The 21,986-nt window shown below is 56.1% G+C and overlaps 1 protein-coding gene across 2 annotated transcripts; it reads right to left on the bottom strand.

The window, feature by feature from the left end:
• Positions 1-518: 518 nt before the first annotated feature.
• On the bottom strand, positions 519-20,971 carry UHRF1 (ubiquitin like with PHD and ring finger domains 1). Of its 2 annotated transcripts, none has more exons than XM_084795922.1 (17): positions 20,750-20,971; positions 19,098-19,262; positions 12,299-12,541; positions 11,287-11,447; positions 9,746-9,961; positions 8,623-8,726; positions 8,338-8,548; positions 5,840-5,963; positions 5,638-5,745; positions 5,318-5,422; positions 4,028-4,134; positions 3,097-3,256; positions 2,871-3,008; positions 2,483-2,606; positions 2,211-2,356; positions 1,015-1,119; positions 519-802 (listed from the first exon to the last, which is right to left on the bottom strand). In XM_084795922.1, the coding sequence occupies exons 2-17, from the start codon at positions 19,248-19,250 to the stop codon at positions 656-658; spliced, it is 2,352 nt and encodes a 783-aa protein (XP_084652048.1). In that variant the 5' UTR covers positions 19,251-19,262; positions 20,750-20,971; the 3' UTR covers positions 519-655. The 2 variants fall into 2 exon arrangements, with proteins under 2 accessions (XP_084652048.1, XP_084652049.1); XM_084795923.1 differs by having other exon boundaries at positions 8,338-8,524.
• Positions 20,972-21,986: the final 1,015 nt, after the last annotated feature.

The following is a 21,986-nucleotide window of genomic DNA, read 5'->3' as shown; positions in this document are numbered from 1 at the left end:
ATGGAGGAAGGAACGGCAAGCCAGAGGCACACGCACAGCTTTGTTTGGCTCAGCTGGTCTCCTGGCCGGAAGCCACAGCCAAGTCCCGCTGAGGTAGTTGTCAGCTAGGTCCCAATGCACCCGTGGGGATGGTGAGGCCAGGGCTGAGGCTCGTCCAGGGCCCCATCCAGGACTCCTATGAAGGCCCAAGGGATGGCTGCAGGGGCCACCCCTGGAACGAAGCACGCTGCTGGCTTTCAGGAAGATGTGCCTTGCCTTTTCAAAGATGGTTGCAGATTGTTCTAGGCAACTGGTATCGGGTGTAAACTCCTGACAATATGACACTGAGGTCTGGTATGGGGCTGAATAGTTTCTTAAATCCATTTTCAAGGGGGGGGGGGAAGCAAAAAGAAAAAGAAAGCAGAGTTGTTTTTTTTTCCCTTCTCTTGGAGAATAAATTGCAGGCGTTGTATTTATAAGAAAACGAAATGGAAAAAAAACAAAAACAAAAACAAAAAACAAGTCCAACTGGTAGCCAGAACGGGATTCCTGCAGATGCCTTGGTGGCGACCAGGACAGACGAGTCGCCAGGGCAGACACAGAAGGACAACACCTTCGAGCTAAACCCACTACGGACTCAGAGCGGGGCTGTGGGCCCTCTGCCTGGGTCTTGGCATCACCGGCCACTGCCGTAGCCAGGGAAGAGCTGGTTGAGAATGGTTTGCAGAGGCCGATTGACCTGGGTCGGGGAGCTGTGGTCCAGGTCACGACGACAGGCTGGGCAGCTGAACACCTGGGCCCGGAAGGACCTGTCCAGGCAGTCCTGCATGAGACATGGGCAGAGTGAGGGGCCAGCTGGGAGGAGTCACACAGGGCTTCCTCTTGACCCTCAGGAACCTACTCAGGACTCTGAGTTCCCTCTCGGTGGTCCCTAGCAAAGTCCTGAAGGGGATGAGGGTGTCAAGAGTCTGGGGTCTCTAGAAATCCCAAGAGTGCAGGCAGTGGGGTTCAGGACATCTTCAGAGGCCTCCTCACCTTGCAAACATTGTGCTGACACACAGTGGTGACGGGCCGGAACACCAGCTCCTGACAGCAGATGCACTGGAAAGCCTCCTTTACCTTGCTCAGGAAGACCTGGTACTGCAAAGCAGGGATGGGAGGGCACATGTCCGTCATTCTCCCGCCAGCCACGAGACAGAGGCTCCCGCTGTCCCCATTCGAGCCGCAGCAAAGACTGAGGACAGTGCAGAGTTAAGGCAAGCAGGCCAGGCAGGGAGAAACCAGAAAAGTGACAAGAGACAGCAAGACAGACAGACAATGACCATCAGGATTCACGGTCGATAAGAAATAGAGGCTTCAGGAGGGTAAGAGCAAGGGGATAACAATGAGGATGTAATGTGAATAAATTATAAGAAAAAAAAAAGGAAAGAAAATAGAGGCTTCCTTCAGTTTGACCTTGAATGAGCTGAGGGGGCTAGCCTCACCAGGACAGCAGTCATCCTGGCAGGGCCCCAGGGTCCCCGCCCTGCTAACGCAGTGGAGTGAGGTACACACTTCTCTAACAGGTCTCCAACACACACACACACACACACACACACAGTGGCTATGGGATGTAGGAATCCCACCGCGGGGATACACTAAAGCCAAGCACATCAGGGGTAGGGCAGAGCCGCGCTCACGAGCCACACGGGCGCAACAGTAAGTGGCAGCAGATCATGTGACTCAACACAAGGACAGCCACCGGAGAGGGCAGTCTATCCAGAGAGGAATGTTACTTGCCGGGCATGGTGGTGCACGCCTTTGATCCCAGCACAGAGGCAGAGGCAGGTGGGTCTCTGTGAGTTTGAGGCCAGCCTGGTCTCTAAAGCGAGCCTAGGACAGCCAGGGCTACACAGAGAAACCCTGTCTCGAAGATTACTCAAAGCAGGAAAAGGGGTATTCCGATATCTGCACCAACATAGATGAGCCTCAGCGGTGCGAGCCATCAGAGAAAGACAAAGCTGCACGGTCCCACTCCCAGGAGGTCCCCGGAGTCATCAGAGCCAGAGAGAAAGAGGAATAGTGGATGCCAGAAGCTAATACCAAAAAGGGACAGAGCTTTAGTGGAGTCCCAGAGACAGCTGCACAGCCACAGGAAGGCTACGAGCAGCCACACTGGAATGCTGCAGCAGGCTGAGACACGGCCTCTGACCCAGCTTGCCCACAGGAGCTAGGGCCCCCCGGTGGCTCACCGGCCCATCCTGAAGTGAACTTAGCACGTCGTCCCACAGCTTGGCGTTGCTCTTGTCCTCCCTGATGAGGTTGGCCTGCTGCACGGGGAGTGTGTAGGGCTCCAGTTTGCTCTTCTTAGAGACACGGGAGTTGGAGGTGACCGCGCCTGGAGGGAAGGGGGGGAGACAGAGCAAGGCCTCTGAGGAGTACAGCAATGCTAATGAGCGCACGTCAGACATGGGGCAGATGGGAAGTCGGGACGGACAGGAAGTCCAGATAGGCGGGCACCTACCTGTGGACTTGCGCTTGAATTTGCCGGTCTTGGAGGGTGAGGGTTCCTGCTGTTCCAAGGCCTTGGCCGGGCGCTTCCTGTTCTTCTCCTTGCTGGCCAAGGCCTCCAAGTAGCCTTCAGGGTACTGACAGGGAAGGGGTGGGAGGCAAGAGTCAGGACTCAGCCCATCTGTTCTACAGGGTCATAGTGCCATTATCCAGCAAGGGATGTGGCCCAGGTTGGTCCTGAACTCACAAGGCCAGCTTCCTGGGGGTCAAGAACCCTAGAAAGCCTAAGGCCTCCAAGTAGTCCAAGTGCCCTCACTGCAAGCTCCCACCACAATGGGCAACAAGCTCCAAAGAGCTGGAGCCCCTTGACACCTTGACCCCTGACCTCCAAGGCCACCCACCTGCATAGTGAGCCCCAGCTGCCGTATGCGGTCCTTGCCCTCTCGGGTCCAAGGCCCAGGCTCTGTGTCATCCCGTCGCAAGAGATAGCGCCACACAAGGAAGCCAGATTTACCTTTCTCTGGCCAGTATTTCACCACCTGTGGAAAGGACAGCACAGCTGGTGCAGCGCAGTGCAGGAACTGGGGGACACATGCACAAGGACACGGGCAGGAGCTCACTGCTCACCTTGTAGATGCCATCGTAGCGGTTACCCTCTGCGGGGGCGTACTTGCTGTGTTTCCCGCCCTTCATGTTGCGGACCACGCGCACTGGCTTCCCCTGACGCCAGTCAAGAGCCTCTGCACCTTTCTCATTGATTGGATGGTTGCAGTTGAGGGCTAGAGCCCTTTGGGGAGGCAGGACAGGAAAGGGACGTCACAACATGTTTCCACACACACAAAGGGACATCCTGGCATCCATCAAGACACGGGGCCTTCATCACCAACAGAATATCAGGACAAGATCCCTGGCAGTTAGGCTGGAGAGATGGCTCAGAGGTGAAGAGCACTGACTGTTCTCCTGTTATTCCAAAGGCCCTGAGTTCAATTCCCAGCAACCACATGGTGACTCACAACCATCTATAATGTGATCTAATGCCTTCTTCTGGCCTTTGAGCACTGCATACATAATAAATAAGTAAAATCTTTAAAAAAAAATCCCTGGCAGTTCACAGCTGTCTACAGTCCAGTCCCAGACCTAAGAGATCCAATGCCCCCTTCCTGGCCTCTGTGGACACTGGGCCCAAGGGATGCAGACAGACTAAATGTCTCCGCTAGTCCCTGGGGCAGAGCCGCAAGGAGTGGTGGAGCCTCTAAGGGGTGGGGCCCAGCAGCATGCAAGAGAACTGTGGGACTCCAGCTGTCCTCTTCACTTTCATGTTCTGCCCATGTGCCACACACTTCCGCCAAGTGCTGCCTCCTAGTGGAGGCCTCAAGGCCCAGAACCTTGCCTCCAGAAAAATTAAACTGAAACTCCTGGCTGGGGTTGTGGCCACAGGACACAGATCCATTATGAAGCAAACAGAAGACACATAAAATAAGCATGGGATACAGCCAGGAAGTGCCTGAGAGGGAGACAGCGGGCACAAGGAGGGAGAGGCCTTTTGTCCACCACACACCTGTTGGTATTAGTAAGCTTCTGGTCAGAGGACTGGCCAGCAGTTCGCTTGTTACCGGAGAGGTCTCGGCCACCACTCCCAGTGTAGGTGAAGGAATTGCCGTTGTCCTGCAGGGGGGAAGGACCATCGGATGAGCCCTCAGCAAAGGGGGCGAGTAAGCCCTGCCCAGTTCAGTGAGGACAGGAGTGTGAAATTCGAGTAGGCAGCGCAAATATGGCAGACTCAAGGCCACAGTGAAGGGGCAGTGGCACAAAGCGGGCCCAGAAGATCCACACAGGCACCCTTAACAGACTGAAAAAAAAAAAAGCCAGGCGTGGTGGCGCATGCCTGTAATCCCAGCACTCAGGAGGCAGAGGCAGGCGGATCGCTGTGAGTTCAAGGCCAGCCTGGTCTATACATAGCGAGTCCAGGACAGCCAAGGCTACACAGAGAGACCCTGTCTCAAAACACCGAACAAGAACAGACTGAAAGAAAAACCAAGCACAGCTCTTTGAAATGCCACTGAGTCCTATTTCAGTGTGGAAGGATCTCGAAGGAGCAATGCTTAGTGACATGAGCCAGACACAAAAGACACAGCACGGGCTCTCCATGCCCTGGGGGTCCCCAGAGTTGTCGGACCCACAGAAAAAGAAAGGACAGGGTGTGCTGGGGACTATTGACACTGAGTAAAGTGTCTGAGGAGACAGCCTTAGCATGTCCGGGAAGATGCAAGGTTCTAGAAGGGAATGGTACCGTCAGTGGCACCTGATTCTCCTTCATGTGGTGGTGCTCCCTTTGTCCAGAAGGGAGGCCTGCTCCTCCCCGCCATGGGTGCAGAGTGTTCGCCTCACCCTGTCACCTCCCCTTCTATCTAAGTAGCCAACCCCACACAGCAGCAGACTGGGAAGCCAGCACAGCTCAGCACTCTCAGCTGCGGCATCTTCAGAGCTGATTTTTCTTTCCTTATAAAATCAGGACTCACTCTTGTGCTTATAGGTCACACCTCGTGACATCTCTTTCTCCGGCATTAATGAGCCTCAAGTGTCACTACTCTTGTTGTCTGGAGACACTGTTAGGTCCGACAAAAGTGACTGACACATGTTGGTTGAGAGCATGGCACGGTCTGGCCAACTCCGGCCAGCGCCGAGGGGAGGCCCCAGTGCGGAGACTGGGGAGAAGGACACAGAAGGCCCACAGGCTATCCAGAGGCAGGTGCGACACCTGACATCAACAGTGCTGGATGTCAGTGAGAGCTAGGGCTGAGACACACCTAAAAAGGAGGGGAGCCAAGTGGTAGTGAAGGAGGCTTACCACATCATCTTCATAGCCGCCAGCCAGCACTAACGAGTAGGCACCATCGTTGCTCCGGCCATGGATGCCCGCCACGTGCGGCCGATGCACACCGGACTCGCTGACCTAAGAACACCCGCGAGAGAGCTGTTTTGATCTCCTGGCCATTGTAACCCTCTATTGTTCCCCAGGATGACGGCTCTTGACAAGAGCACACTGGCCCGAGGGCTACGACCTGGTACCCTCTCCCAAGCAGGCACATGCCTGAATCTCACTCAGCAAGCATTAGAGACACAAACTCGACAGAAAAACGTCTGAAACCCTGTGGGGTCAGCAGATACCTGGACTCTGAAGCGCCACATGGTACCCACGGGGACGCCGGGGATGGGCCCGAAGTGGTTGGCGGGCACAATAGTACACTCCGTGGTGCGTCCCACACATGCCATGCCCTGCGTGTGGAAGGGAGTGTGTGAGCAAAGGGGAGCAGGGGATGGGGACAGCAGGGAACCAGGACAAGGACAAGATGCAATGTGTGGGCCTCACCTTGCCCCAGTCCCGCCTAGAGGATGAGGTGGCCGATGCCATCTTCGCCTTCTTCTTGCTTTTCTTTAGCTTTTCCCCGGCTTGCACCACCTCGCTGGAGTCAGTCCGGCAGCTAGGGCAGTACCTAAGACAACCAGAACATCACCTGCATGTCGCCTGATGCCCCAGTGTAGGACGGATAGTGTCCTTCCCCCATGCACCACACACAGGCCAGACACAGGGCCACCCAGCCCACGTGGTCCCTAGAGCTGAGTCAAATCGCAAACTTGGGTCCCCAGACAGCTTTGGGAATGCTCCACCATCCATGTACAGCCGAAGCCACATGGTCAAACTCCAGGCTGGACCATCCCTACTGTCGTAAGGTTTCTGGGGTTCTTTTGTTTTGTTTTTGAGACAGGGTTTCTCTGTGTGGCCTTGGCTGTCCTGGTCTCGCTTTGAAGACCAGGCTGGCCTCAAACTCATAGCGATCCACCTGCCTCTGCCTCCCAAGTGATGAGATTAAAGGTGTGCGCCGCTACGGCCGGCTGTTGGACATGAGTTTTCTTAGCCTTCTGCTAAGAGCCCTGCCTGCGGAAAGCCAGTGAAACAGCTCAGCAGGTAGAGCCCTGCCACCAAGTCTGAGGACTTGAGTTCAATCCCCAGGACCTACACAAAGGAGAGAACCAACCCCCAAAGCTATACAAAGACACAAATAAAGTAACAACAAAAAAAACTCTTTTTAAGAACCCCACAGTGAAAAAGCCGGGCGTGGTGGCGCACGCCTGTAATCCCAGCACTCGGGAGGCAGAGGCAGGCGGATCGCTGTGAGTTCGAGGCCAGCCTGGTCTACAGAGTGAGTCCAGGATGGCCAAGGCTACACAGAGAGACCTTGTCTCGAAAAACCAAAAAAAAAGAACCCCACAGTGGGTCATGGAGGCACAGTAGCGCACACCTTTGATTCCAGGGCTCAGCAGGCAGAGGCAGGTGAAATCTCTGAATTTGAGGGCAGCCTGGTCTACAAAGTGAGTTCCAGGCCAGTCAGAGCTACAGAGAGACCATCTTGCAGGGGAGAAAGAAAGCAAAAACAAAAACAACAAAACAGAACCAGACCTAAAACTCTACTCCTTACCACTTTAACTTATGAGAAGAACCAAAAACTTCAGACCCAGGCAGAGTTGCTCATGCCCGTATTTCCAGCAGGTCAGGAGACCAGAGGCAGAGGCTGCTCCAGTTCAAAGCAGGCTGGGCTACAAAATCAGACCTTGTCTCAAAAAGAACCCCCCCAGAAAAAAAAACCCTCAAGAACAGAGCTGGAAGCAGTGGGTATGGTGGCACACGCCTGTAATCCAGCACCGGGAAGGCAGAAGCAGGCAGATCTCTGTGAGTTCCAGGCTAGCCTGGTCTACAAAGTGAGTCAAGGACAGCTAACGCTACAAAGAGAAATCTGTCTTGGGGAAAAATTAAAAACCCCACAACAAACCAACAATAAAGAACAGAGCTGGAGCAATGGCGCAGTGGTCTAGCCCTGGCTGCTCCTACAGAGGACTGGGGTTTGGTTCCCAGCCCATGCGTTATTGGGCTCACGAGCACCTGTCACTCCAGCTCTGGGAAGATGTGACATCTCTGGCCTCTGTGGGCACTCTACTTATTGCACACACACACAAGTATAATAACAATAAAAGTAAATTATAGAAAATCAAGCAAGAGGGCTGGAGAGATGGCTCAGCTGTTAAGAGCACCGAGTGCTCTTACAGAGGTCCTGAGTTCAATTCCCAGCAACCACATGGTGGCTCGCGACCGTCTATGAAATCTGGTGCCCTCTTCTGGACTGTAGGTGTATGTGCAGGCAGAGCGCTGTATACATGATAATAAATAAATATATAGTTTTAAAAAAAAAAGAAAGAAAAGAAAATCAAACAAGAGCGGGGTGGTGGTGGCGCACACCTTTAATCCCAGCACTTGGGAGGCAGACCCAGGCAGGTCTCTGTGGCTTCGAGCCAGCCTGGTCTACAAAGTGAGTTCCAGGACAGCCAGGGCTACACAGAGAAACCCTGTCGTAAAAACAGGCAAATGGCAATGCTGATTAAGCGAGGGCATGGTCCATGTGACAACAGCCCTCCTCCCTCTGCCAGCCTCAGGTTTCCCACCTGCATCGGGTCAGGCAGACAGGAAGTGGGCCCCACTGCACACACCACTGTCAGGAACACAAGCTCCCCAAGTGGGGCAGGGCACACACAGTGCCAGACCTAAGAGACACAAGCCAGACTCCACTGACTGCTTTCTCTCACTGAGCCTGCAGCCAAGCTGGCGATCATCAGGTGCCAGCCAAACTCCTGGCACCGTTCCCCTGAAACACTGAACTCCCAGGGCTATGTGCTAGCCACACCCAGCATTTGATGTGAGTGCTGGGATTTGAACTCAGGATAGCAGAACTATGTAGCGTGGCTTAGCCAACCTCCCGGCCTGTCTGAAAGTTCCCTTCTGGGCATGTCAAGTCGGACAGCAGGTCTGTCACTCACCACTCGGGCTCGGGTGGGACGCTGGTGAGCGGGGGCTCCAGGCAGTACAGGTGGAAGGCCATGTCACACTCGTCGCACAGCACCTGCTTCTCGGGAGCCTCGCGCCCGCCGCACACGTGGCAGGCGCACTTGCGACACAGCTTGTTCTCGTCGTCCTTGCAGTACTGGCAGGACGGGCCGCTCTTCCCTGTGTTCCGGAGTGCAGGAGGGGCTGCAGCAGGCCACCATGCCACCTAGGACTGCCACCCGCACCCAGGATGCACTCAGGGCCCGACCAGGACTCACGTTGCGAGGGGCTCCCAATCAAGGGGCTCCTTTCATTAGGGAGCTCGACCCTGAAGACCTCGTCCACGAACATGATGCGGCAGTCATTAAGCTGAGACCCGTTCCTGCAGAACATCCCGACCATTACAACACTGCGCCCGGGCCAAGCGGGGCCTCAGCTCTACCAGGAAGATGGACAGTTCCAGCCCAGGTAGGTTCCTCCCCTTTGGTTTCTGCATGTGCACACTCTAACATGGGCACTCCTGTGCCACCTACAGGTCAGAGGCTGCCCATCCTCGACTTCTGCCTGCACACACCAGGCCAGCTGGCCCAGCACGTCCAGGAATTGTGTCCTTACCTCCCATGTCCCTACTGTAGTGCTAGCTTCTGCACATGGCTTTTTTTTTTTTTAAAAGACTGATTTACTTGTTTGGGTTTTTTGTTGTTGTTTCATTTTTCGAGACAGGGTTTCTCTGTGTAGCCTTGGCTGTCCTAGACTCACTTTGTAGACCAGGCTGGCCTCGAACTCACAGCAATCCACCTGCCTCTACCTCCCAAGTGCTGGGATTAAAGGTGTGCGCCACCACACCCGCCCGGCAAGACTCATTTACTTGTTGTGTATACAATGTTCTGCCTGCATGTGTGCCTGCCTGCCAGAAGAGGGCACCAGATTTCACTATAGATGGTTACAAGCCACCATGTGGTTGCTGGGAATTGAACTCAGGACCTCTGGAAGAGGAAGGAGACAGTGCTCTTAACCTCTAAGCCATCTTTCTAGCCCTCTACACGTGGCTTTTATGTGAGTACTGGGGATTTGAACTAAGGTCCTCACGTTTACACAAGCAAGTGCTCTTACTCACTGAGGCGGGAGTCTGGAGATAGCCTGGGCAAGACAGCGAGATCTGGTGGCCCCTAGACGAGGCAGATGCTGGTAGAGCCCTGGAGCCCTCCCATATACACACAAGACTGCTAAGTGCAGGCTGGCAAGGCCTCCAAGAACCACTCAGGCCCACACCCTCCCACAGCATGGAGACAATGCTGATAAACACACAGAAGCATCCAGAAAGCCAGGTCTGAGGCCAAAGGGGGTCTGGTGGGAGGATAAGAGACCATGTCAGGGTCCCTGCCCGAGCAGGCCACTCACGCAAGCATGACGTTGCCATACAGCTCACGCGCCGTCCTGGTCTGGTGCTTCCTAGAGATCTCAGCATCATACCAGAAGCCACGCTTCCGGGGGTAGTCCACGTTGTAGTTGACCATTACCACCTGGCCCACCTCCAGGTCGGTCCACGGAATCACAGTTCGGGCCCGAGCACGGACATCCTTGGCTTTGACAACCTCCACTCCATGCTCTGGGTAGCTGTAAGTCAAGGCCCAATCTCAGATCTACCAGGCCACCACACCCTGTCCCTTCACAGGGCCAGAGATGTGGTAGCATGGGCAGCCATATTCTGGGTGACCCCAGTGTCTATGCTGGTGATTCAGGTTTGTGGGACATGTGGAGAGATATGGCCTCCCAAAGTGACTCCGTCCCCATCCCAGGATCTAGGGAGGTGGCAATTTGGAAGTGAAGTTTTTACAGCTAGGTATGCCTGCTGGAGTAGGGACAGCTCTGGGGTCTCTTGAGAGACATGACAAACAGACAGTAGCAGACATAGTGGCCACATGCCCAGGAACTCCAAGTCAGAGCAACTTGGAACAGTTGGCCGGGGATCAGACTTTGGAACCATTCAAAGGCCAAGTGAATGTTTCTCCACATCCATGCACAGAATGACCTGTGTGTGTGTAGGCATATGCGTCTGAAACAAGACTGCAGCCAGAGGTGACAACTTCACACAGAGGACTCTCCCACCTGTTATAAGGCATGTTCTCTGGGAAGTTGCGAGCTATAACACCTCAGATTGATTAACTTTCAGGTCCATCACAGAAGTCAGCTCAGCAAGCATTCTCTGCCAAGGACTTCCACACTAAATGGCTGACTATTTCAATAAAGCTTTATTGACAACAACAAGCAAGGGGCCACACGTGATCTCAGAGTTAGAACATGGAAATCTCAACAAGGTGCCAATTTGTGCTACTGGGATTTGTACCATCTACTTTGTCTTGAGGGAATCACCCTAGGCAGGTGAGAGAGCCACCCAGGCCATGGACAGAAATGACAGCACCCCTCCCTCCAGTCAGGACTGATGGCAAAACCCCAGCATATGACCAGGAGAGGGAAGTAGAGTTCAGTAAAGTCGTAAAGACAGGGGCCTCCCTCCACCCATGGGATGCTGGTCTTAGGAATAAAGTGTTGTGGCCTCCTAGACCCAAGGACACAGATGACCATGACTTAGCTGCCTACCGGAGGCCTCTCCTCACTACCCGTGACACTGCGCAGGCCCAATAACCATGTGGAACCAGGACCTGCAATGCTCTGTTGTCTCAGGACTCTGACACCCAAGATCTTCCTGTGACGGTTGGGACCAAGGACACAGGAGAGATCTCCATGCCCTCACAGACCAAACAGAAACGTGGCTGGGCTCCTATCACTAGGAAGCCTTAGGGAAGAGGGCGCTCCATCTAAACAGTCTCAAATGGAAACAAGCCTTCCATGGCTTCCCCACCCTCACTGCCAGGCAGCAGTCGCTTGGAGAGTGCAGAGCAGGGCTTGGGACTATGCTGGAGACTCCCAGTGGTACTCACTCATCATATTTGATGTGGTACATGATGTCATCCTCCGGGGTCGTAATGGTACTAGAGCTGCAGGGATCTTCCTGAGCTGGGGCTTTCTTCTGTACCTGGACCACCTGGGCCTCGAACCACGCACCCAAGGTGTTGTCACGCACATCCACATACTCATTAACCTACAGAAAGCAAGTCAGCTCAGAGGACCCAGCAAGCAGTGCAGGGGCACCGCCCAGCACAACCAAGGTTTCGCCTGACTCTGGTAGTCCTGGCGATTGAACCCAGGGCCACATGTGTCAGGCAAGGGTGTCTGCACCCAGCTATGCCTACAGGCCTCACTCCGTAGCCCAGGTTAGCCTTACACACTCTAGCGTGCTGCGCTGCCTCAGCCTCCAGAGTATGAGGATGACGGTGTGAGCCATATGCTCCACCTGGCAGCCAAGCTCAACACTGGTTGGGACTGGACTATTCTGGAAGACTCAGTTCAAACACCTTCTGCAGGAGACTTTGGCGCTGCTGGCTGTGACTGTCTCCATAGAGCAAGTGTGGCACCAGGGCTCTAGGGGCTGAGCCCCATCCAAAGCCTCCACACTCCAGACTGGCTCCTTGGTGAGTAGCCGTGCCTCCACGAAGCACAGATAACAGCAGGTGGGTCAAAAGCCACGTGGTCACAGAGGCCAGAGGGTGGGTCTCATGGGGCCCTGTTCAGCCTCAACCCCATCACCTAGGTGTCCCAGGGAGGCTCAACCTCCAGTTTGTCAAACACACAAAAGTTCCAACCTTGATTAAACTCCCCGGAGAGAGGTGTGAATTTGAAATGGCAGCTACAGGCCAGCTATAGAGGTGTCACCTGCTTGTACCGACTACAGTGAAGTCACCAAGGAGTCCCAAGCAACCCTGGGCAGCTGTCAGCAGAGTGACGGGGGAGAGAGGCCCAGATATTACCAGGGTTGGCAGTGTTAGGTATCTGGGCTGGGAGCAAAGCCAGAAAGCCACCGCCACACCTCCACACAACCACGGGGAGCCTTACCTTGTACAGCCCCAGCTCCGTGTCCTCCCACACGATCTTGTCGTCCCCTTCGGCAGCCCCTTCGCCGTGCATGGACGACTTGTCCGACTCGCTCTGGCCTACGCCGTAGCCAGAGTCAGAGTCAGAGAGCTCCGAGTCCCGTTCCTTTGTACTGAGGGGCAGCGCCAGGCTCTGGCGCACCAGCAGCTGAATGGTGTCATTGAGGCGCACGTCGTAATCGAAGAGTGTGTGACCATCTTCCATCTGGGGGGGAAAAACCCACAGCAGACTGTCATCCAGGAAGGCCTGGACACTCACAGGTGCTCCCCAGCAGGCAGACAGGGAGCACTGTCAGCATCCCCAGAAGGCTATAAGCAGAGGCGATACAAGCCCTCCACGCTGTGGCTGTCCAGAGAGGGTGTCCCCTTCCAGGGAGACTTGCTGAAGGAATACTGAATGGGGTTCAGGGGTTCAGACAGGGTCTCACGTAGCTCAGGGTCATCACAAACTCCTGGTCCTCCTCCTCCTCCTCCCATTCCCCAAAGTCTGGGAAGACAGGTAGGAGAGCTATTAAACCAGTGTGTCTGGTGTTGGACGATGTTGCCGCCGCCAGGGGCGCTCCTAGCGTTGAAGTGGGTGTGCTAGCCAGCACACTGCAGGGCCCAGCAGGGACAGACTGCAGCCAGTATCCCATGAGACCCAGAGGCAACCAGGGGGGACCCACAGTACAGCCCCCAGAATCCTCTCTAAAGCCCTCCTCCAATCTCCCCCAGGGTCCTGGGCAGCAGCTCCGGGCCGACTCAGCTGGTGGCCAAGAGCTGGGGGGTCAGGGTGTGACCTGTGACCCCCACAGTAGGCCCTTCCATGGTATTCTTCCCCACGGGGGGCCAGAGGCCTTGTGACTGCCACAGTTGTGAACGGGCTCCCCCAGGGGTGGAGTCACCCAGTGTGTGTGTGTTGGGGGTATCACTGTCATGCAAAGAGCTCTGGGGACTAATGTGGAGGGTGTGAAAGAAAGGCTTGCAGGCCCACTGGCCATGGTAACAGGCCTGAGTCAGCATTAAGAGGGCAGGAAGAGGAAAGGACTCTGGCCATGAGAAGGAAAAGCTCTGTGGGAACTCTGCTCTGAGATAACTCTGCACGCCATGCGGCAACAGGACTCAGGAGGGCTCAGCATGCCATGCGGAAACTCCGCATGGGGGCGCAGGAGCGGGACTCTGCGGGAACTCTGGGGGGGGGGGGCGGGAGCGGGACTCTGCGGGAACTCTGGGTGGGGGGGGCGGGAGCGGGACTCTGCGGGAACTCTGGGTGGGGGGGGCGGGAGCGGGACTCTGCGGGAACTCTGGGTGGGGGGGGCGGGAGCGGGACTCTGCGGGAACTCTGGGTGGGGGGGGCGGGAGCGGGACTCTGCGGGAACTCTGGGGGGGGCGGGAGCGGGACTCTGCGGGAACTCTGGGTGGGGGGGGCGGGAGCGCGACTCTGCGGGAACTCTGGGTGGGGGGGGCGGGAGCGGGACTCTGCGGGAACTCTGGGTGGGGGGGCGGGAGCGCGACTCTGCGGGAACTCTGGGTGGGGGGCGGGAGCGGGACTCTGCGGGAACTCTGGGTGGGGGGGGCGGGAGCGGGACTCTGCGGGAACTCTGGGTGGGGGGGGCGGGAGCGCGACTCTGCGGGAACTCTGGGTGGGGGGCGGGAGCGGGACTCTGCGGGAACTCTGGGTGGGTGGGTGGGGACGCAGGAATGGGACTCTGCGGGGGGCAGGAGCGGGACTCTGCGTGGGGGAGGCGCAGGTATGGGACTCTGCGGGAACTGGGGGGGCAGGAGCGTGACTGCGGGAACTCTGGGGGGGCAGGAACGGGACTCTGCGGGAAGTGGGGGGGCGGAAGTGGGGGGGCAGGAGCGGGACTCTGCGTGAACTCTGGGGGGAGGCGCAGGTATGGGACTCTGCGGGAACTGGGGGGGGGGCAGGAGCGGGACTGCAGGAACTCTGGGGGGGCAGGAACGGGACTCTGCGGGAAGGGGGGGGGCAGGAGCGGGACTCTGCGGGAACTCTGGGCGGGGAGCAGGAGCGGGACTCTGCGGGAACTCTGGGCGGGGAGCAGGAGCGGGATTCTGCGGGAACTGGGGGGGGGAGCAGGAACTAGACTCTGCGGGAACTTGCAGGGGGGCAGGAGCAGGACTCTGCGGGAACTGGGGGGGCAGGGGTAGGCAAGAACGGGACTGGGGGGAACTCCACGTGGGGGAGCGGGGGGGGGGGGGAGAGAACGGGACTCTGCGGGAACTCTGCAGGCAGTGGGAACAGGACTCTGGGAACTGCATGCGGGAACTCTGCAAGCAGGAAAGCTCTGCGGGAACACGGCTCTGCGGGAACAGGAAACAGCTGGGGAAACAACGTGGTCAGCAGTTCATGGCTGCTCTGTTCACGGCCAGGACCCACACTCCGCCATACCTGTGACTCAACACACAGGGACTGTGCAAGGCAGGCTAGACTTAGATGGAAGGGGGGACTGGAGGAAAAAACGCACACAGGGGTGCCCACAGGGAAACCAAGGCCTTCTGCAAGTGGCCACCCACCCAGTGAGCATTACTCAGCCACGAACAGACAACACAGCTAAGAAAGCAACTGAGGCTGGGCAGTGGTGGCGCACACCTTTAATCCCAGCACTTGGGAGGCAGAGAGGCAGGCGGATCGCTGTGAGTTCGAGGCCAGCCTGGGGTCTACAAAGCAAGTCCAGGACAGCCAAGGCTACACAGAGAAACCCAGTCTCGAAAAACCAAAAACCAACGCCTGTAATCCCAGCACTCGGGAGGCAGAGGCGGGCAGATCGCTGTGAGTTCGAGGCCAGCCTGGTCTACAAAGGGAGTCCAGGACAGCCAAGGCTACACAGAGAAACCCTGTCTCGGAAAAACCAAAAACCAAACAAAAAAAGGAAGAAAGCAACTAAGGACACCTGATATCCATACACATACAATGCCGATGCATATGACACACTCAAGACAGACACCTACTCATGCCCAAAGTTTTCAAATACAAAGCAAAATGTGGTAGTTGCTGGGCCCAGGAGCTGGTAGCCAGGAGGTAGGGCCCCCAGCCCCCCCACACCCACCCTAGAAACTTACCAGGCTGCCCCAACTATGGTCACAGTCTGAGACAGTAAGGGCAGCCCCCCACTCAACAGACAGGACAAGATGTGGCTGGGACAGACTCACCAGGCAGTTTTAACTAGACTGCCTAACTCACAAGGCCGGTTGAGCAGCTTCTGAAACTATCCAGAAGGGCCCCCAGGAAGGCAGGTAAAAGCCTGCAATGGCATGTGACTGCGACTAGGGGTGGGTGTAGTGTCCCCCACCACCACCTATCTTGCCAAGGGGCTGGCTAGGAAATTCAGGAAGCACGTGACCCCAGGCTCTGGTCACCCTTGAGACCACCTGTCATAGAGGGCAGGACACTCGAAGACCACTCAGCGACCTCAATAGTAGCTGAGTCCAGCACTCGGTCACAGCTCCTGCTGTTGTTTAGGGAGTGAAAATTAAGCCCAGGACAGGGGCTGAGAACACACCAGTGTGAATTAAGGTCCTGGGGCCAATTCCCAGCACCACACAAACCAGATAGCATCACACACCTGTTAGCCCATCGACAGTACAAACAACTTCAGGGTTATCCTTGGCTACATATAGCCTGATGGCTCAGCAGATGAGAGCCCTTGCCCTATGAGCCCACAGTGGAGAGAACGGACTTTCGAACACTGTCCCCGACCCCACACACGCCAAGGTACATGCACACACAATAACGAATAAATTTGTTTTGTTTTTATTTTTCCAGACAGGGTTTCTCTGTGTAGCCTTGGCTGTCCTAGACTCCCATTGTAGACCAGGCTGGCCTCGAACTCACAGGGATCCACCTGCCTCTACCTCCTGAGTGCTGGGATTAAAGACGTGCGCCACCGCTGCCTGGCATGACGAATAAATTTTTAAAAATCCACAAGTAACATTTCCAGACAAGACTTCAGTGTATTGCCCAGCCTGGCTTTGAACCTGCAAACCTGCCTCAGCTTCTTGAATAACTGGGGAAACGGGAGCTATGGCCAATCTATTTCTTCAAGATAGCTGTCGGTTTCTGTCTATACTATGGGGGAGATCTACTGCACCTGCAGTGAAGGTGGTAGGAACCCTGCATTACGTGGCTGGTTACATGATCCTGGGTAGCAAGTCATTCTTGCAAAGGCAATGGCTCCCAGGCCATATCAGAACAACCTGAGAGACAGGCCTTGGCCCAACCACTGTACCTGACATGCTTTCTTTTTTTGTGGGGGGGGGGGGGGGAGGAAGTGGTTGACAAGGTTTCATACAGCCCAAGGCTGACCCTGGACTCCACAGGTAGAGAAGACTGACTCAGTGCTGCAATGACAGGTGTGATGGTTTACAGGGTACTGAGGTGAACACAAGGCCAACACTTGGCCAACTCGATCAGCATGGCTGATGTCAATCACCCATGAGACCAGCTGATGTTAACAGGAGAGATATGTCCCGAGAGACTACTGGGTGATTTCTGGAAACTCCTTTTCTTTGTTGTTGTTTAGGCAGGGTTTCTCTGTGTAGCCTTGGCTGTCCTAGACTCACTTTGTAGACCAGGATGGCTTCGGACTCACAGCGATCCGCCTGCCTCTGCCTTCCAAGTGCTGGGATCAAAAGCGTGCGCCACCACGCCCGGCTCCTCTGGGGACTGTGTTAACAAGTGGAGAACCCCAGCATAAAATCACAACAGCTCAGGTCTGCATCATCCTGTGGGGACCCTGGTGCCCCCCATTGCCAAGCCAGGCCCTGTTCAACTCACATTACCACATGCAGTGGCCACCGGTCAGCCACACTTGTGATGTGGGACACAAACAGTTAAGTTGTCCCTGACCAGAGAGCCAATGGACCGGCAACATTTGAGTAAAGCCTGCAGGCGCTGATTGCATCGAAGACTACTGCTATTTCAATGGCAGTTTCAAGATAACGTGGGTCTGCCAGACATATCTCGCTCTGCTCCGGCGGGACGCGGCCCAGAGTCCCCTCCTACATACCCACCACCTTGCTTAAAGGCAAGGAGGGGCCAGGATACCAACTCCAGACACCAGCTAGCTCCTTCAGCTCTTAAAGTCTGGATGGATCCAGGCAGCTGGGCCACAAGAGGGGGAAAAAAAACCCAGCCCTTCTTGAACTTGCTAGAACCTTCTGGAAGCTTCTGGAAGTGTGGCCTACTTGCATCATTTATATTGCTATCATATCAACCAAAGCAGGCTTTCCCCAGCTCTCTGCCAGACCCCACCTCCTAGCCCCTTATTCCCTCCCCATGGCCTGCTGTGTCCCAGTAGCAGGCTGCAGCTGAGGAAGTTGCGTCAGAAACCGGAAGCCACCGCCTGCTCCCTGACAGAGCTAACAAAGCTACAACACGGCAAGAGCTAGGAAAAGGGACCGGGCAGTAAGTAGCGAGGGCTGCCAGGTTTGCTACGGGTTAACAACTGCGAGACTGAGCGCACCTTTAATCTCAGCCCTCCGGAGGCAGAGGCAGGTGGATCTGAGTTCCAGGCCAGCCTAGGCTACATGAAACCGTCTCCTGATAAAGACATAATTAACAACACTGTTCAGGGAGAACCTGGACAAGCATTTCCACTCAAACTGTGAGTGAGCCCGGAGACTAGATCGAAGACAGAGGTAGCCAGCTGAAAGCCAAGGGGAAAAGGCTGACTCTCTGCTGTGGGCGTGGCCACTGGCGTCTGTACCTCTGCCAGTCTGTAAACCTGACCAGGCCACACACTGCTAAAGCGGCACACTGGGTATGGAATGAAACAAGTCACCACAGCAGGCAGCCAAACACAGTGCCCACACACCACCCAGCTACACCAAGAATACCCATGTCCAGGAATGAGGGGACAGTCTCAAGGCCTCCTAGAGTCAGGAAGGGTCACTTTGATTCCTAACACAATGCCATCACCTGGGCACAGCCAGCCCAAGAAATGAAGCCTTGAACCTGGACACCAGAGGGTAGCAGTGTCCTGCGCAGCCACAGGCCATGGACACAGGGCAACTGCAGATCTACTTCCAAGACCCTTGTCTGCTGGGCTGCAGTGCTCTTAGAGTGCCAAATGGCCCTAGAAAGCACTTACCCCACACCAAACACCCCAAAGCCAGCACAGCAAGACACCAATAAAAAAAAGAAAGCCCAGCCAGGTGCCAACAATAGGAAGTCCCAAGTCTGGACAGCTGGGCTACAAACACAGCCATTTAAAAGACCACAGAAAGCTGGAGAGAGAAGAGCTAAAGAGATTTGACAAGGCGGCTAGGCTACCCCCCATAAGAAGCATCAACCAGCTCCGTTCTCCCCACAAGCCTAGACGAATGAAATTTCTAGTTGTGAGTAAAGTGACCCCTCCAGGGCATTTGATGTCTCATGGAGGCAAACTACAAGCAATCAATGTGGCATTCAAAAGGAAAACCTGGTCCTCTCTCATTGCCGACACTTGAAAACTGTTGGGAGAAACTTTTAACCCAACACCCTCTTGAACCCTCTGTTGGCCACTTCAAACTTTTCCCTCAAGAACAATTATTTTAGAAGAGTTTAAAATAAAGAGGCGCCAGGCTCTGCAGCACCGAGCCAGCCACCAGCCTAGTGAGGAGGCCTGCCTTTGTTCACTCTCCAACCGCAGCATCTGAGGCGGCTCTAAATTCTCCTTCCGGGACTGACTTCGGGGTTGGGGGGTGGGTGGGTGTGACCTCTGGTTTAGTGGCTTTGAGAGAGGCAGGGTGCTTGGAACAAAGCTCAGTGGGCGGAGGGTTACCTGTTTGCCCCTGTAAAAGAGTCTCTGCAGCTGGGGGTCCACGTGAAATAGCTCCTCAATCTTTTTCCTCAGCTCCTGCACCTTGGTCAACCGGGACAGAGAGTCCACAGTGTGGGTCTCCTTCCCATCCATGGTTCGAACTTGGATCCACATGATGCCGAGATGCTTGAGGGACAAAAAGAGAAAGGTAGACTCCGTTCAGTGTGGTCTGCCAGGGGGCGGGAAGTGGGGTGAGAGTACCCTAGTAGCTTTCTTTACTGGGCGATTGATTGAGCGTAGGAAGCAACTCCCACGATCAACCTCCGGCAGCAGTCCTGACCCCCTACACTGCCAGACCCTACCATGGGAGGACCAGGTGGCATAAATTAGGCACTTAATGTTTTAATGACCAGCTAGTGGAGACAGTTGATCGTGAACCGCAAAAGGCATCCTGGGTGATCCGAGACAATCCACCACTTCTCCAAAGAGGGAGAGAAAAAAAAAAGCAATGTCCACAGAGGGAAAACGGCCCTAGTCAGGCTGAAAGTAGCCCCAGCTACTCATTCATTTGTTCACCCATTGATTCATTCATTCCACGCAGTCTAAGTCCCAGCGATGGGAACTCAACAACTCCGAAGCGGACCGGAACTTCTCAAGTCCGGGATGGGGGAACTCAGTCACAGAAGGAAGGGCGCCCCCCACACACACACCCACCACTCGGGACACCTCCCCGGAGTTCGGGGCCAGTGCGCCCCACTCCCGCCGTGGCCATGCAACTCGCAGTCCCGGCCGGGTCACCTCCGCGCGCGCGCTCGTGGCAACAAACTCACCTGAGTCCCACGCGTAGCTGATTGCTCCGACGTCCTCCCGGGACACCGACCCAGGCCTCTTGAGATGGCGCTTTAAAGACTAGGGAGGCCCCCGAGCCCACGCCCACACCCTCCGCAGTTGCCAGGGTCGGACCCTCGGAGCCGCGCCGTTTAGGTTCCGCCCTTCCCGGAGAGCCCGCTACTGAGTGGCTCCTCCCGGCTATACGCCCCGCCCTCCTCGCACTCAATTGGTCGAGACGTACTGGGAGAAGCCAGGGCGCGCGAAACCGGACTCGGGCGCGACAATTGAATCGCGGGGAGCGTCCGCGCGCAGGCGCGGAGCCGCGTGTACTCCCTCGCCGGACCCCACGCGTTTCCCGCAAACTAAGCGGTACTCCGGAGGGTCAAAAACCGGGTGCAGCGTGGAAGACTCCCCTCAGGTTGCCCCCTAACGAATACAGAAGCACGCATGCGCGGTGGTTCTCTGCAATGCCCCGAGCCACGCGCGGGAAAGTTTTGCCAAGCTTTCGGGTATAACCGTGTGCGCGGGACCAAAAGGGAGAGGCTCAGCGTGGAGGGATAAAATTCGGATTCTCTTTACACGTGATGCAGAACCACGCCTGAGCGATGGCTCTCTGCAAATCTCACCCACGCGCGGGAAGTTTTGCGAATTTTTGAAAAGCTTCCCCCTCCCCCCCGACTCAGACGGTCAACGTTGTGCGACTGGTCAGAGAGGAGGTTTGGCACGGAAAACATCGCAGATCCCCAGAAACAAGTCCCCGCGGCCACGCGTGGGAATTCTTTGCCGTTTTGCGCAGTGCCAGGCCGTGCCACTGTGTGCGTACAGCCCGCTCGTCCACTCACCTCTCCCGCGGCGGCGATCCGCACTCTCCTCTCGCCTGGAGTTCCTGGCTGTTAAGTTAGGGCTCTGCGGCTGGGTGACCTAGGAGGGAAGCCGCGTGAGTGGCAGAGGACCTTAGTGAGCCCCAGAGCGCGCGATCCTTCCAGCTGCTAGGATTTTTTTCCCGCGAAAACTCAGGGCGTTCTTAGAACTGTGCACAGGCTGCTGCGGGAGACTCTGCCACCCTAAAGTTGGGGGGGTGGGGTGGAGGAGGCCGGGGCGGGCTCTTGATTCCTGATTGGCTGGCGCAGTGGCGGGAAGCAAGAAAGAGAGTGGGGCGTCCCCACGACCGGGGATCTACCCCACCTCCGGCTCCACCCAGCAGGCCACGGACTTGCCCTGCAGCCTGTGTCCAGTTTACCAAGAAGGCCCAGGTCCACCATCAGGCAAACCTCATAGGAATACCGGGGGTACCGCTGCCCCCCCAAAAGAGACACCCTCCCCTCCATCTCAGCACATGCCCACTCCCTCTCGGCTGGACAAACTTTCACCTCTTAATCTAAGCAGCCACCAATCTATGTCCATATACCCCAGGGGAACTTGAGGGGGCCTCCCCAACAGACGTCCTGCACCCCATGTCTGGTCTGAGCACCCTCAAACAGCAACGTGCACACGGAGTAACATCAGGGGCGTTGCCGGTGGGCCCCATGCTACCCACCCGCAGGGCTTCTTTTCCCGCCTGGTTTTTCCCGCCTTCTGCAATCTGTCCAGGCGAACAGGCCTCCCTGCCCCCTCCACCGTGGCCTGCTCCATTCTGACCATTCTTGGCGGGCACTCAGCGCTGGGCATCTGCGCTGTTAACTGATGGACAGAGAGACCAGAATTAGAAGGCCCAATCCCATGCAAGGTCCACCCTACCCTCCAGCATTTGGGGGAGGGGGGGATCTCTGAGAAAGCAAATCCTGGCCTAGGAACCAAGGTAGAAGAAATTAATATTGAGGGCAGTTCCAGGTACAACCACAAGTCATGAGGTCGGAAGTGACCAGCAGCCACGTGGGGGGGTGGGGGGGCTGGGGCAGAGGCACTTCCGGCTGAGGAATGCCGAGGACATGTCGGGTGTGGAGAAGGAGTGGGGCAGGAGGCCGCCCCTGGGCTGGGACAGAGACCGCGTAAGACCTCAGAGGCCGCGCGAAGGACTTTGGTCTCGGCTTTCTCTACCTTGGAGGTCCTTAAGAGGAAGGACTTCCAGGTTTTAACTGT

The sequence above is a fragment of the Acomys minous genome, assembly GCF_964271855.1.
Source record: "Acomys minous genome assembly, chromosome: 9".
Lineage (NCBI taxonomy): Eukaryota > Metazoa > Chordata > Mammalia > Rodentia > Muridae > Acomys > Acomys minous.
This window is presented reverse-complemented; position numbering and strand designations above follow the sequence as displayed.

Bases quoted from the DNA above. Each gene is read 5' to 3' on its own strand.
- UHRF1 (XM_084795922.1), bottom strand. From the start codon at position 19,250: ATGTGGATCCAAGTTCGAACCATGGATGGGAAGGAGACCCACACTGTG. The intron at 12,542-19,097 runs GTAACCCTCCGC...TTTCCCCCCCAG, and splicing joins TCTTTTACAGGGGCAAACAG to ATGGAAGATGGTCACACACT. The intron at 803-1,014 runs GTGAGGAGGCCT...TGTCTCATGCAG, and splicing joins GTCAGCACAATGTTTGCAAG to GACTGCCTGGACAGGTCCTT.